The sequence below is a fragment of the Eptesicus fuscus genome, chromosome 5 (assembly GCF_027574615.1).
Source record: "Eptesicus fuscus isolate TK198812 chromosome 5, DD_ASM_mEF_20220401, whole genome shotgun sequence".
Classification (NCBI taxonomy): Eukaryota; Metazoa; Chordata; class Mammalia; order Chiroptera; family Vespertilionidae; genus Eptesicus; species Eptesicus fuscus.
Genome location: NC_072477.1, coordinates 48,011,973 through 48,026,808, shown reverse-complemented (window position 1 = coordinate 48,026,808; position 14,836 = coordinate 48,011,973). Strand labels below are relative to the sequence as shown.

The following is a 14,836-nucleotide window of genomic DNA, read 5'->3' as shown; positions in this document are numbered from 1 at the left end:
AAGGATACAGAAGGGTGAAACTGGGGACTGAGATTTTTCATCAGAAGTCTTTTTGGCAAAACTATTTGATTACAAAATGTGTTTTATATTATTTTTATAAATTTAACATTTTAAATACAGAATCTACAGCATTTGAGAATCTTTTGGCCTTGCTAGAAATTTAATCTTTTATTTTACAATAGCCCTTCAGAGAAAATAAACTCTCTACAATAAATAAAAAGAAAAATATCAAGGAGTTTATTTTTACAATTACACAAATTCTCTAGAAATAAATTCATAGTTATATTTCAATGTCCTTTTTCCCTACATGATAGTGGACCACATTCTATTTTACCAAATAAAACAAATTAAGTAAAAACACTTTTTTACAGCAGATTAGCATGAGCACTTTGTTTTCATTTTTATCATCTGCTGCTTAGAACTGATTCATTTTCTCTTTTCAACTGAGTCTCTATACATGTGTAATGGTGCTTTTGTGCTTTTAAAATCAAAAGGTAATTGGGAAATAATAAGTCTGAAAAATAAACTATAGTATTTAAGTAGTAACTATTAATTAATAATGGTGAAATGTGAAGTATCAGAAGGGCCATGGTTGTCTTTTATCATCACATGAATAATCTATACTAATAAAAGCCTATGTGGTCGTCACGTCCTCACGCTGTAACAATCCATCACCAGGAGGCTGCTTGCGCAGCGGGCGGGTGGGCGGGACTGCGTGCACAGCGAGGCATGCACAGGTGGGCAGGGACTTGACGCTGTGTGCGTGCCTCGGAAGCGGGTCCTGGCGGCTCTGCACAGAGCCAGCCTACCTCTTTGGGGCAATCCATCAAGGAACCCCAGATGGGTGGATGGGGCCTACCGCTTTGTGGAGATTTATCGTGGGGCTCCCGCACTGTGAGAGGGCACAGGCCAGGCTGGGGAACCCCGCCGAGTGCACAAATTTCACGCACCAGGCCTTTAGTATTATATAAAGAAGATGTGACCCATATTCATACAAACTAGAAAAAAATTATTTACATGCAGTCAAGATAATTAAATGTATTTCTTGTCAATGAAGGAAAAATAATCTCTGGCAACGTATTTCCCCAATTCTAAACTTATCTCTTTTATCTACTTAGAATATTTTTCTGACAAATCTAATATAATAATGTTAAAACTGAGTTTCACTTTCTGAATTTCAGTTCTATCCCAACAAAACCTAAGTTTTATCATCCAAGAAGCTACAATATAATTATTATATACTAGGGATCAAGCCCTCAACCCGGGCATATGCCCTGACTGGTAATCAAACCATGACCTCCTGATTCATAGGTCAAAGCTCAACCACTGATTCACACCAGTTGGGCATAAAAAACAATTTTAATGAGCAATCTATTTTAAAGATAGATTTCTTATGGATTCAGTTAGATGTCAGCAGATTAAACTAAGAAATCTTATTATATCCAAACTAGGAGCCCAGCACACAATTCGAAATTGCATGGCCCGCCCACCCTCGAGTCGCCAGTGCGGCCCTGCCTCACTCCCCAGGCCCCACAGCAGCCGCAGCCACTGCCGATCCGGCCCTGCCTCCCTCTCCAGCCCTAGAAGCAGCTGTGGCTGCTGCGGATCAGGCCCTCCTCCAGCGCAGGCGCACGGAGACCCCTGCCACCCTGCCCCAGACGCTGAGCATGCAACCTCCTCCTGTCCAGTCGACCCATTATGGTGTCCCAGTTAATTAGCATATTCCTCTATTATATATATAGATATTTCTGTTATTTCTAACTCAATAGTTGTCATACCTTTTAAGAGAGACCAAAGAGAAATGTCTTAGCAGTGAGATAAAACAGTCACAGAAAAATGTTGAGGCATTAAAATATTTATAATCAATATTTTGAGATGATTTTAAAAGAAGATTCTTTCTTTGAAACAACAGTTTATGAAGGTTTATGGAAGCTTCCTATTTACAGTGCACTGAATATATCTAAAATATAGGTATATCTAAGTTTATCTAGAACATAAACTTATAGTACCTTTCTCTGCTGCCTTTTGAAGGGCTTCTTCAATTCGGGATAGCTCTTTCTGTTTAATATCTTGCAAAGACTTTTCTTCTTTTTCAGCATCATATTTAATACCTAAAAATAGTCAATTCACAAATAAAGAAATGCAATTAATAAGTAAATAGGAAAAGTTCATCCTCATGATTGTGTGTGTGTGTGATGTGTCATTTTTTGTAAGTAAAAGAACAGATATAGTCTTTAGATTAGTTTTACAAAAAGTTTAACCATAAGTGATTTCTATTATATTTACAAACTTATATCAAAAAGGAAATGAGGGAAAAATGAAATTAAAAGGGAGAAAAAAAGATATGAAAAAGGATAAGTGGGGAAAAGCTGAGTAGAAAAGTAAAAGAAAGAAGCAGGGGGAGGGCAGAAAATGTCCAGCTATTATATCTGAGTGGTAAAATTGTAACTACAAAAAACATACAATATCTAATATCAGCTGGTATCAGTACAGATTGATAAGAAGTCTTATAGAAACTAATTTAAGATTATGAATCAATATCAACAATCATGAATAGATATATCCTTTTTATCTAGTAATCTCATTTCTGATCATGCATCCTAACGAAAGAATAAAAAAGCACTGTAATAGTAAAAACAGCAGGCAGCCCACAATGAAATATCATACAGCCTTTCAAAACTGTCACTATCATCATGAAAACTGAAACATATCCAAGTACATAAAGTGAAAAAGCCAGATCTATATAGTATATATAATGTGATAAATGCTATATCAAATCAAGTATATATGTGGTAAAGACTGGAAAGCAAAAAAAAAAAAAAAAAATTTTGTTTTATAGTTGTGAAAATATAACAATTTTTCCCTAAAATATCCAAACTGTCCTTAACATTATATTGTTCTTATAACTGAAAAAACATTAGTAATGAAAAGTATTACTTAAATAAACACCACTGCTTTAAAACATTCATTAAAATATTAAAATACTATAATTTAAGAATTACCTCTTTTAGATACATTTTTGAGGGAATATTAATTCAAAATCAGAAGCAACAAAATGGGGGAAAATTTTTTTCCAATATTGAAATCTATAGATTAACACATCAGTGCATTTTTAAAATATCACTTCATTTCATTCCCCCAGCATAAATCTGCCTAATGCATCTTAATAGAAAGCCTTAGTTGCAAAATAATTATTCATACAGAATAGAATCAATCTAACAAATGATTTAAATTATTCTTTCCAACAACATAAAAATATTTTATACTACAGGCCTAGTGCACGGGATTCGTGCACAGGTGGGGAGCGTGGCCTGTGGGATTGGCCCGCTGTGGGAGCGCCGCTCATCCCGGTCAGCCAAGCAGCGCTCCCACTGTGGGAGTGCACTGACCACCAGGGGGCAGCTCCTGCGTTGAGCATCTGCGCCCTGGTGGTCAGTGCACATCATAGCAAATGGTCAACCGGTCATTCTGGTCATTCCGCCATTCGGTCGCTGGGCTTTTATTATATAGGATACAAATGTGGTAATATATAAATGGGTGTACATGTAAAATGTATGTAATTATGTGCATATGTAGGTATATGATTACTTTATTTAAATTATCTTCTATTTTACTAAACATATAAAATAGTTAACCCAGGTCACATTCCATTTCACTGTGATATTACTGAATGATTACAGCCTAAAATAACATACTTGCTCCAGGAACAACAAGCAGGTATAATCCTTCCAGAGTCGCAACAACTGCTTCTCCATAAAGATTCTTCCAAGGAATCTTCAAAGTTAACTTATCTGAAGAAACATAATTTCAAACTTAAATTCTTATTTGGCTGCTCAAAAAGATATACATTTCTCACTTTCCATTAAGAGGAAAAAGTATAACAAAACCATTCATGCATATAGTAAGTATATCATTCAGAAAAAAATGAAAAAATTTCAACATTAAAGATTACAAAAATCTTTTCCATATTATATTCCTTTTAGAAGTGACTATTCACATTATGCTTTATACTTTTCAAACTTTGGTAACTATTATTTTATTTAATATTCCAATTGTAAGAAGGATGAGGCAGCTATTACTTCAATTCTTTAAAAAAAAAGAAAGGAAACTCAGTCCCCGAGTTAACTGCCTAAGACCACCAAAGTCATCAGTGAAGATGCTGGAACCAGGAATTTCTCATAGCACTGTTTTTTCTGATATATTTTCTCAGGCAAGGGAAACAAAAGAAAAACAAACAAATGGGACTACATCAAACTAAAAAATTTTTGCACAGCAAAGAAAACATCAACAAAACAAAAAGGGAACCCACAGTATGGGAGAACATATTTGCCAATGATTCATCTGATAAGGGGTTAATTTTCAAAATATATAAAGAACTAATACAACTCAATACCAGAAAAACAAACAATCCAATTAAAACATGGGCAAAGAACCTAAATAAACACTTCTCCAAAGAGGACATACAGATGGTCCATAGACATGAAAAAATGCTCAAGGTCACTAATCATCACAGCGATACAAATTATAATCATCTCACACCTGTCAGCATGGCTACTATCAATAAATCAATAAACAAGTGCTAGCGAGGATGTGGAAAAAAGAGAACCCTTGTGCACTGTTGGTAGGAATGCAGACTGGTGCAGCCATTGTGGAAATCAGTATGGCGTTACCCAAAAAAATAAAAATGGAACTTCCTTATCACCCAGCTATTCCACTTCTGGGAATTTATCCAAAGGAACCCCAAAAACACTAATTCAAAAGAATATATGCATCCCTATGTTCACTGCAGCTTTATTTACAATAGCTAAGATATGAAAGTAGCCAGTAGATGAGTGGATAAAAAAGCTGTGGTACATTTATACAATGGACTAATATTGGGCCGTAAAACTGAAGGAAATCTTACCCTTGTGTCAGCATGGATGGACCTGGAAAGCATTATGCTAAGTGAAATAAGCCAGTCAGAGAAAGACAAGTATCATGTGATTTCACTCATATGTAAAATCTAATGAACAAAATAGACTAACCAGCAAAATAGAGATAGATTCATAGATAGAGTGCAAGCTGACAGCTGTCAGGGTGGGAGGGTTAAGGGGTTAGGAAGCTGGGTGGGAGGGATAGACCAAAAAAGATGGATAAATACATAAAAGTTGTTTTTAAAATGTCCTTCCATTTTAGAGGGTAAATCTCTAGCCTACTGTCAAAATCTTCAAAGTATATATGTATGACTACATCCTATATAATAAAGAATATGCAAATTGACCCTCATGCCGGGGATGGGGCAACAGGGGCGGGGTTGGCGGCCGTTCAGCGTAGCTTCTGCCGGGGTCCCAGCAGCCACTTCCCGCGGCTTCTGCCGGGGTTTGTGTGGCCCCACGAGTGCACTGCAGGGGCGGTGCCCGGCAGCCGTTCTGCGTGGCCCGGAGGCGGGGCATCGAGGTGGCACTCCAGGACTCGGGGCCGTCCCACATCACATCAGCCATGCGGGGTGGGACTCCGGGACTCGGGACGGTCCCATGGCTTGGGGGGGGGGGGGCTCATGGGGAGGGGTCCCGGGTCTCGCACGATTTTGCACGACGGGTCACTAGTAATATATATTAGGTTAAGAACTACAAAAACTCTCATCAACATAACCAAAAAAACTCTCACATTTTTATTCAAAGTAAAAAAAAAAGATGTTTTAGATTAAATAACACAGGAAAAATAAAACTAAAAGGACTAAAAATATATCAAATGACGAGTGAAGTACTTACCAATTTGGCCAGCCTTGACTTTAAAAGGAACATCAAATTCACTCTGCAAAGAAGAAAAAAATGTAAAAGACATCTTAAATTAGTAAACCTCTCCAAAAAAAATCACCTCTGTATCATTGCTTAAATATACAGCCATCTCTAAAGAAAAACATGAAACAAATTTTCTGTATTTAAATAACTCATAAAAGATGTTTTATGGCTGAAACAAATAGTTTTTATTAACTTAAACTTTGACTTTGAAGAAAGAATTCATGAGAAAAAAAATTATAAATATAAACAATAGAAAAAGAGTTCATAGTTGCCAAAACCGGTTTGGCTCAGTGGATAGAGCGTAGGTCTGCGGACTGAAAGGTCCCAGGTTCGATTCCGGTCAAGGGCATGTACATTGGTTGCGGGCACATCCCCGGTGGGGGGTGTGCAGGAGGCAGCTGGTCGATGTTTCTCTCTCATCGATGTTTCTAGCTCTCTATCCCTCTCCCTTCCTCTCTATAAAAAATCAATATAATATGTTTTTTTTAAAAAAGAATTCGTAGTTGAAGAAAGCAATTGAGTTATCTAATTGTTTTAATAAACCAAACCAAACCAGATGGAAATTCCATAAACTCTTAAAATAATAGATGAACACTGTTTATCTGAAATACTAGAATAGGAAGAGTTCCTTCACATAAATAAGTTGGAAAAAAATAACTAACCAATTCTCTCTCAAATAAAATATTTAGTAAATGAATAAATAAAACAACCTTAAAACGAAAGGCAGATTCCCAGCATAGTGTTTACCAAATTAGCATTTACATTAGATTACTGACAATTACCAGTCAATAATAATGAATTTTTACTTTCTAGATTTCAAACCACTGGAAAGTACAAATAACTTGTTATGCACAGAGTACTGAACAATAAATGATATTCACAATGATCACTTGAGTTCTTATAATTATTAAAAATTGAACTAATGACAGTAGCCTTTCTGTTAGGTGTACCATAGTATATACTAATATGGTGGAACCTCAGTTCTCAAACTTAATTCATTCCAGAAGGCTGTTTGAGAAGCAATTTATTCAAAAATCGAATCATTCTTTCCCATTAGAAATAATGTAAATTGAATTAATTCATTCCAGACCCTCAAATGATTCCATTTTAACCTTTCTTAAATACACGTCTAATGTACTGTTTAATCTATGAACAAACACTTCTTAAATTTAACAAACCATCCCCTACGAGCCTTAAACAAATCACTTTCACCACTCATTCTAGGGGTGTCTGTCAGGAGGTCAGTATGCAGCATCTTCTCCTGCTGTCACTGGCTAACTACTTTTGGTTTATCCAAATCAACAACAGTTTTCTACCTCTTCAATTGCCTGTAATTATTGTTTCTTTCACACCATTAGCAATGTTAGCACTCTTGATGGCCTCTTTATGTTTTAAAATTGTGCTAATTGTCCATTTCACCAGCAACAAAAGCAAACACACACACACACACACACACACACACACACACACACACACACACACCATATATTCACAGCACAAATTCATGAGATGTTAGCCATAAATGACTCAGATGCATTTTCTCCTTTGTTTGTGGCCTGAGAAATGCTTTTTGTCATGCTGATGTATCAGCATGAAAGGGCTGTCAGGTAGAAAACTGAAGCTTGTTCAACAACCTAGACATTTTTTTCTGTGAACAATTTGATGGAGAACCTAATTGTTCCAGATGGGAGATGTTCAAGAACTGAAGTTTGACTGTACTATCAAAATCTGGCAAATGAGCCCTAGCTGGTTTGGTTTAGTGGATAGAGTGTCGGCCTTCAGACTGAAGGGTCCTGGATTCCATTCCGGTCAAGGGCACATGCCTGGGTTGCCCGCTGGGTCCCCAGTAGGGGGTGTGCAGGAGGCAGCCAATCAATGATTCTCTCTCATCACTGATGTTTCTATCTCTTTCTCCCTCTCCCTTCTGCTCTGAAATCAATAAAAAAATATATTTTTTAAAAATCTGGCATATGAAATACAGTACTTTAGTTAACAATTAACTAAAATAATCAATTTACCCAATCTCTGATTGCTCAAGTGTTCTAGGTGAACAGGAATTGAACAGAATACTAATAGTTTTTGATAAAAAGTCTTTTTTTAGACCCAAAAAAAATCCTTACTCATGATAAAGGAGCAGCTCTACCCTTGGGGGGATAAGGAGAATAAACTCATATGAATTGATATTATAGAGGATATAAACTATAAACTAAACACTTCTAAAAGGGTGACCTCATGCTCATAGTAATCTTCCTGAAATAATTTCTCACACAAAATAAGTGTAAAAGATCCATATTAAAGCAAAACCTCACCACTAAGGTTTATTTGCAATTTAAATTAATGGAGAATATAAATTACAAAATACTTTATTATATTTAATTACAACCAAAATTCAAATTAGGTTAACACAGAGTTCACATCAATTCAATGTATGTTAGATATATATCCTGTCACCACAACTCTATTTATACTTATTTCCTTCTAAAATTAAGAGAAAAAATAAGCTTTAACCCAATCACTAGCAATAGAATCTTAATTTCTAAATTTTGGGATAAATTTTAAAAAGTTGGCCCAGTGATTAAGTGTCAACCTATGAACCAGGAAGTTATGGTCTGATTCCCCCTCAGGGCACATGGCTGGGTTGCGGGCTCAATACCCTGTGGCAGTTGTGAGCGAATCAATGATTATCATCATTGATGTTTCATCACTCTCTCCCTCTCCCTTCCTCTCTCTGAAGTCAATAAAAATATTTTTTTAAGTCATAGCACCCTACATAAAGGGAGGGAAAGAACATTTAAATATTTTGAATGCCCACTACTTGCCAGGCTCACTTTCCATCTTACTCAAGCCACGATTAAACTAATGCTCAAAAAATTTAGAAACTTGCCAAAAAACAAACAGCTGGTAAAAGGCAGAGCTAGCACTCAAACCCAGATCTTCCAGGCGACAAGGTCCATGCCCTTTTCACTATGCCAAACTTAACAAAATTTAATGTTACTCCTTGTGGCAAAGTTCTACTCCTAGGATCTTCAATATCCCAAATTTGCTTCCCTCAGACCAGTCATGGGAGCATTTAATGTATAATGCTCTCCCTAATAACGCATTTCATCATGTAGAAATCCAACCAGAAGTCAAAGGCAAAACTTTAAAACATACAATAGATTCATTAGAAATATGACCTATTAATTAAAGAATAAAATCATTCTTCAGTGATTTCATAAACTCAAATTAAGTTTAATATTTTAGCTAAAGCATAACGGGGGTAGAGGACTGAGAGAATGGGGAGAGTGTTGTTTTGTTTTCAGCTCAATAGTAAATGACACAAACTACTCTAGAGTCTGGAAAAAATCTATTTTACCTCCTTTTTTTTTATCTTAGAGAAAGAAATATCAATCAGTTGCCTCCTGCATGCGCCCCAACCTGGGACTGAACTGCACCTGGGCATGTTTCCCAGACCAGAAATAGAATCCACCACCTTTTGTTGTACAGGATGACGCTCCAACCACCTGGACCACACCAGCCAGGGCTATTTTATCCCTTAATATTACCATAATATTATATGACTGAACTTGAATATATTTTCAAAAATACAATTATTCATTAGGTTAAATTGTTAAAATCAAGGTCTTATTTACCTGAAAAATATGCAAAGATATTTCTGAAGACAAAGGCCTACTACAAAGCTATGTAGTCAAAGTAGGTCAATAAAAAATATTGTTTCCAAGGGATACCATTTTGATCATCAGGAAAAAAATATTTCTAAATCTTAATCTCAGATTTTCCTACAGCAAATAGTTAAACAAGTAATCCTTCTTTGAGTGACTCAACCACTTTATCTGACACCTAGTACCAGATACTTATTAACTAAGGGTTTCTAAGAGCTTACCAAATTAAATGAGTAACATAGTTAAAAAACTTACCAGAGCATTTTCTTTTATCTTTAGATTATCTAAAGCCACATTACCTTTAAAAAAAGAAGAAAAATATAATTAATATACTAATAAGTAAAACCTGTCATATGGCAGTACTAACTCTACACTGAGTGCTAAGAAGACAATAGTGAGCAAAGCAAACTTTAAGAACTTAAAAAGCTATTGGCACCAAAGATTTGCTATATGTGCATAGGAATTGTTGGTTGTAGCACACTTCAGATTAGTCGAATGCAAAAGAAATTACAAAATATTTAAACTGCCTAACATTTAAATAGACAATGAGAAAGAATTTGGAAACTTTCAGCCTAAAGAACAAAAGAAAGTATCCATCATTTTGAATAATTAATTCAAAATCTCAAAACAAGGACATAAAGAGATGATTACTAGAACAGATCAATTATTTATCCTTTCAGGATTCTTTCTTTAATTATGTTTTCAATGAACATTTTCTATAGAAATATGGTTTTGGTCTTTTAAAACTCCAAACATCCTACCTTTCCAATGATTTTTGTTTGAGGTTCTAACATACTTTAATTAATCCAATGTTTCTTAAATCTATTTAGGTATTAAGTTACAAAAACTAAAGCCATAATGATACTGTTATGTTACTCAAATTTTAAACACTGTACCCATACTGTATTTGTCAATCACAATACTTATATATTCTTGCTTACCTAGAAATGTAAGCAAAAGTTTTCATTTCACTCAAATCTCTAAATGTTGATAAAACTAGTGTCAACATTAAATGCAATCATAAATTCTTCAGTTATACATTCTTAATCACTCATTACACATTTATTTTTGAACAAATACTATGCTTCCTATGTTCTCCATAAATATTTTTCAATCAAGTAATTTTTTCCTCATAGCATTTTGGAGTGAATTAAAAATATATTTAACTAGAGGCCTAGTGCATGAAAATTCATGCACTGGAGAGGGGGTCCCTCAGCCCGGCCTGCACCCTCTCACAGTCCAGGAGCCCTCAGGGGCAGGAGGCTATCCAGCAATCAGGGGGAGGCGACGCCCCCATCACACCTCTGTTGCTGCCACTGCCGGCAGCGCAAGCCTTGGCCAGCCCTGGTTACCTGAGCCTCGGGCGGCCCTGGGCGGCAGGGTAGCCACCATCTGAGGCTTGCCTGTGCCTCAGGCGTCAGCTGGGCAGCCACCATCCGAGGCTTGCCTGCGCTTTGGGCACTGGCTGGGCAGCCGACATCCGAGGCTTGCCTGCACCAGCGCACCACGCACCTGCCACCCATTACCCCCCAGCAGGGCTGAAAGGACTGGGGGACTCTGGCAGATCTGAGGGGACTGGGCGCCACCATCTTGTGGCTATAGGTGCCACCATATTTGTGATGGCATGACAGTCAATTTGCATATTCCCTCTTTATTACTCCATTATTAGAAATTTGCTTTTCCCCAGACCTCAGATTTACTCAAGCATTTATTAAGCACCTACTCTGAGTTAGGTGCTGGAAAGAAAGAGATTATTAAAACAACATCCTTTCTACTGAGGAGCTCAAAGGCAAAAAAGATTAAATTTCTAAAATTTTGCAACTATTCTATTGGCATTCCAACAAAAGAGTTTACAGGATGCAAAGTAGGAACCACCTCACTCTGCCAAGGGAGATCCAGAACTTCACACAAAAGTTTAGGCTAGAAATCTGAAGAAATATTTACCATGTGGATAAGAAAAGAGGGCAGACATCCATGAGTAAGACATTTTAGAAACCACAAGTAAAGATCTGGTTAGCTGTAGAGTGTGAGAAAAGAATAAGAGATAGCCCAGCTGTGGTGGCTGAGTGATTGAGTGTCGACCTGTGAACCCAGGAGGTCATGGTTCGATTCCCCATCAGGGCACATGCCTGGGTTGCAGGCTTGATCTCCAGTGGGGGGCATGCAGGAAGCAACCAATCAATGATCCTCTTTCAACACTAATGTTTCTATCTCTCCCTCTCCTTTCCTCTCTCTAAAATCAATAAAAACATATAGAAATATTTTTTAAAAGAAATGGGGAAACAAAAAAATGTAAATTCTTACTGCATGCATACCAGTCCTTCAGTTGATCTCTTAACCCTCCCCCGAACCCTCCTACTATTTGTAATACTTTAAACAATAAATAAAGGTAAATTCTAATGTCAGTATGACCTCAATATGTTTTATATAAATTGCTTCTGTATCTGATATCTACCTTATCTATAGATACACAAAAACATCTTTTCCTTCTACTTAGCGCCTAGCAAGCAAATGTATACACTGAGTGGCCAGATTATTATGATCTCTGAACGCATAATAATCTGGCCACTCAGTATATATCCTATATCATAAAAGGCTAATATACAAATTGTCCCCTCGACCAGGAGTTCGACCGCTCATGTCCCCTGCCCCTGGCCAGGCTGGCTGGACCCCACTCATGCAAAAATTCATGCACCGGGCCTCTAATATATATACAGTATATATACACATATATACACTGAGTGGCCAGATTATTATGCGTTCAGAGATCATAATAATCTGGCCACTCAGTGTATATTTCCTCTGAAAAATGTGAATGTTATCTATCAAACCGTAAATATATCAATGAAATAAGAATGATACAGTCAAAAAACTATTTACAATGAAGGAGGAGCCACTAGCCTTAATACAAAGAAAAGGGGAGGAATAACAGCATATTTCAGATTAACACCAGGTTAAAAGTGCATTCACTCATTCAACCAGTAGATGAGTGCCTTATCTAGGTAAGGCACTGTGCTAACAAGTATTCTTCCATTAAAGTACATGTTTTTCTGCAGATACATATGTAGGAATTCCACTGTCCATTCTATGAATGTCAGAAGTTCTGTTAAAATAAAAATAATTTATAAACCCTTCCTAGATAACCATTTTATATTTAACTGAATACTGAGGAAAAGGTTAAGATTTAGTTTTCCATTTCTACATCAAGATAACATGATAATTTCATACACATGCAAGTCACTTTACTGCTATAGCCAGATTACCTGGGCTTAAGAATACATAAAGGCCATAGGAAGTTCCTGAAAACCTGAGGGAAGGGTAAATATTTGTGTCTAATCTTTTAAAAAAGGCAGGGGGCAGGGAGAATGACTAATAATTGGAGATGGATAAACTTAATTTTGTCAATAAGGAAGGCATTAAAGCCAAACCCTCAATCAAGTGTCTCTAATTCCATGAGGTTTGGAAGTTCTATAAAGTAATTTCCTTCTATGATGGACTGACAGGCCCAAAGGATGAGAGTAAGCAGTAAGTGTAGTCTGTGCATCAGAAGAGAAGGTTTCTAATTTTGATCCTATATAATTCTCTGTAATAAACTAGAAACATTTTTGGATGAGCGTACATGGTTACAGAGTTCAACATAAAGTTTCTAAGCTACTCTTGAAGGATATTTTAAGCACCTTCAAATGGTAAATACCGGATCAAAATTTACCTAATAATCTTTACTAATGAACCAGAAGATGAAAATAAAAGTAAATCCATTAAATTAACAAGTAACACCAAGATAAGCAGAGCTGGAGTTATTTCAAAAAATAAAATAGGAAAAAAAACATAGTTGATGTGAGAATAGGCTGGGAGAGTTAAACACACACGTCATTTATTTTTGTAGAAATAAAATGTTCCTGAGAAATCAAAATCCTATCTAATAAAAGAGTAATATGCAAATTGACCATCACACCAAGACACAAGATGGCTGCCCCCATGTGGTCACAGATGGCTGCCCCCATGTGGACACAAGATGGCCGCCACAAAATGGCCTGCAGGGGAGGGCAGTTGTGGGCAATTAGGGGTGACCAGTTCAGCAGAGGAGGGCAGTTGGGGGTAACCAGTTCAGCAGAGAAGGGCAGTTGGGGGGGACCAGGCCAGCAAGAGAGGGCAGTTGGGGGGGGACCCAAGCCTGCAGGGGAGGGCAGTTGTGGGCAATAAGGCCAGCACGGAGGGCAGTTAGGGGTGACCGGGCCAGCAGAGGAGGGCAGTTGGGAGTGACCAGGCCAGCAGGGGCAGGCAGTTGGGGGGGGACCAGGCCTGCTGGGGAGGGCAGTTGGGGGGGCCAGGCTTGCAGGGGAGGGCAGTTAGGGGTGACCGGGCCAGCAGGGGAGGGCAGTTAGGGGCAATCGGGCCGGCCGGGGAGTAGTTAGGGGGTGATCGGGCTGGCAGGCAGAAGCGGTTAGGGGCAATCAGGCAGAGGCAGGTAAGCGGTTTGGAGCCAGCAGTCCTGGATTGCAAGAGAGATGTCCCCATTGGGATCAGGCCTAAACGGGCGGTTGGACATTCCTTAAGGGGTCCCAGATTGGAGAGGGTGCAGGCTGGGCTGAGGGACAACCCCCCCCCCCTCGTGCACGAATTTCATGCACCGGGCCTCTAATAAATAAATAACAGAAAAAGAAATGTTTGATAAATTATAAAAAAAAAGGCTTATTCCATTATTATGCCATTACCATTTGATTTTGGTTGGTATTTTTGTTTACATTAACAAGAAAGAGGAAAGCAAAACGCTATTTTAGAACTTCACTCGTTCTTCAGTGATGTGAACAACTTCTTGATTCATTTGAATCAGATAAGAGGTTTCGAATACTGGAAGATTATTTCCTTGATTTTTTTCTGCCATTCACGTTTTTCTGTCACCATTGGTGCTAGCATAATATGGAATAAGCCGGCCTAGGTCCAAGAATAACTTTTAAAACACAAAATAGCCTATAAAATAAATGTAAGAAATATAATGCTAACGTTAAATACCTCTAGTCATAAATAATCTATCTGAACTTCCACAGAGGTTTACTTATACCTTTCTTATGGCACTTTATAAATCCCCAACCTGATTTATAAACTCCAGATTCTCTTCATCGTAGGTGCTCAGTACATATTGACTTTATTGATTTAGAATGCATATTACACTGTGATAGAAACAACTACAAGACTATAAATCTTTACATTTTAGAAAACACTCTCAGATCTATTACATTACTTGATCCTCACAGGCTCCTGGTAAAGGAAGCAGGACATGTACTAGTATATTAAGCAAGAGAAACTGAGGCTTAGAGAGGTTAAATGACTGGTCTAAGAACACTATGTCAACTAATAAGTGGTAGAACCAGTGCTCAAGTTCTGATCCCCAAT

General features: G+C 37.4%; 1 protein-coding gene across 1 annotated transcript in view; it reads right to left on the bottom strand.

Annotated features, from left to right (window-relative positions):
* VPS13C (vacuolar protein sorting 13 homolog C) overlaps positions 1-14,836 on the bottom strand; it is a 177,107-nt gene that overhangs the window by 156,093 nt on the left and 6,178 nt on the right. The window contains exons 2-5 of the mRNA XM_054716188.1: positions 9,698-9,741; positions 5,751-5,793; positions 3,696-3,791; positions 2,010-2,111 (exon numbers count right to left, since the gene is read on the bottom strand). Coding sequence (XP_054572163.1) covers positions 2,010-2,111; positions 3,696-3,791; positions 5,751-5,793; positions 9,698-9,741 — 285 coding nt within the window. The remainder of the gene's footprint in view (positions 1-2,009; positions 2,112-3,695; positions 3,792-5,750; positions 5,794-9,697; positions 9,742-14,836) is intronic.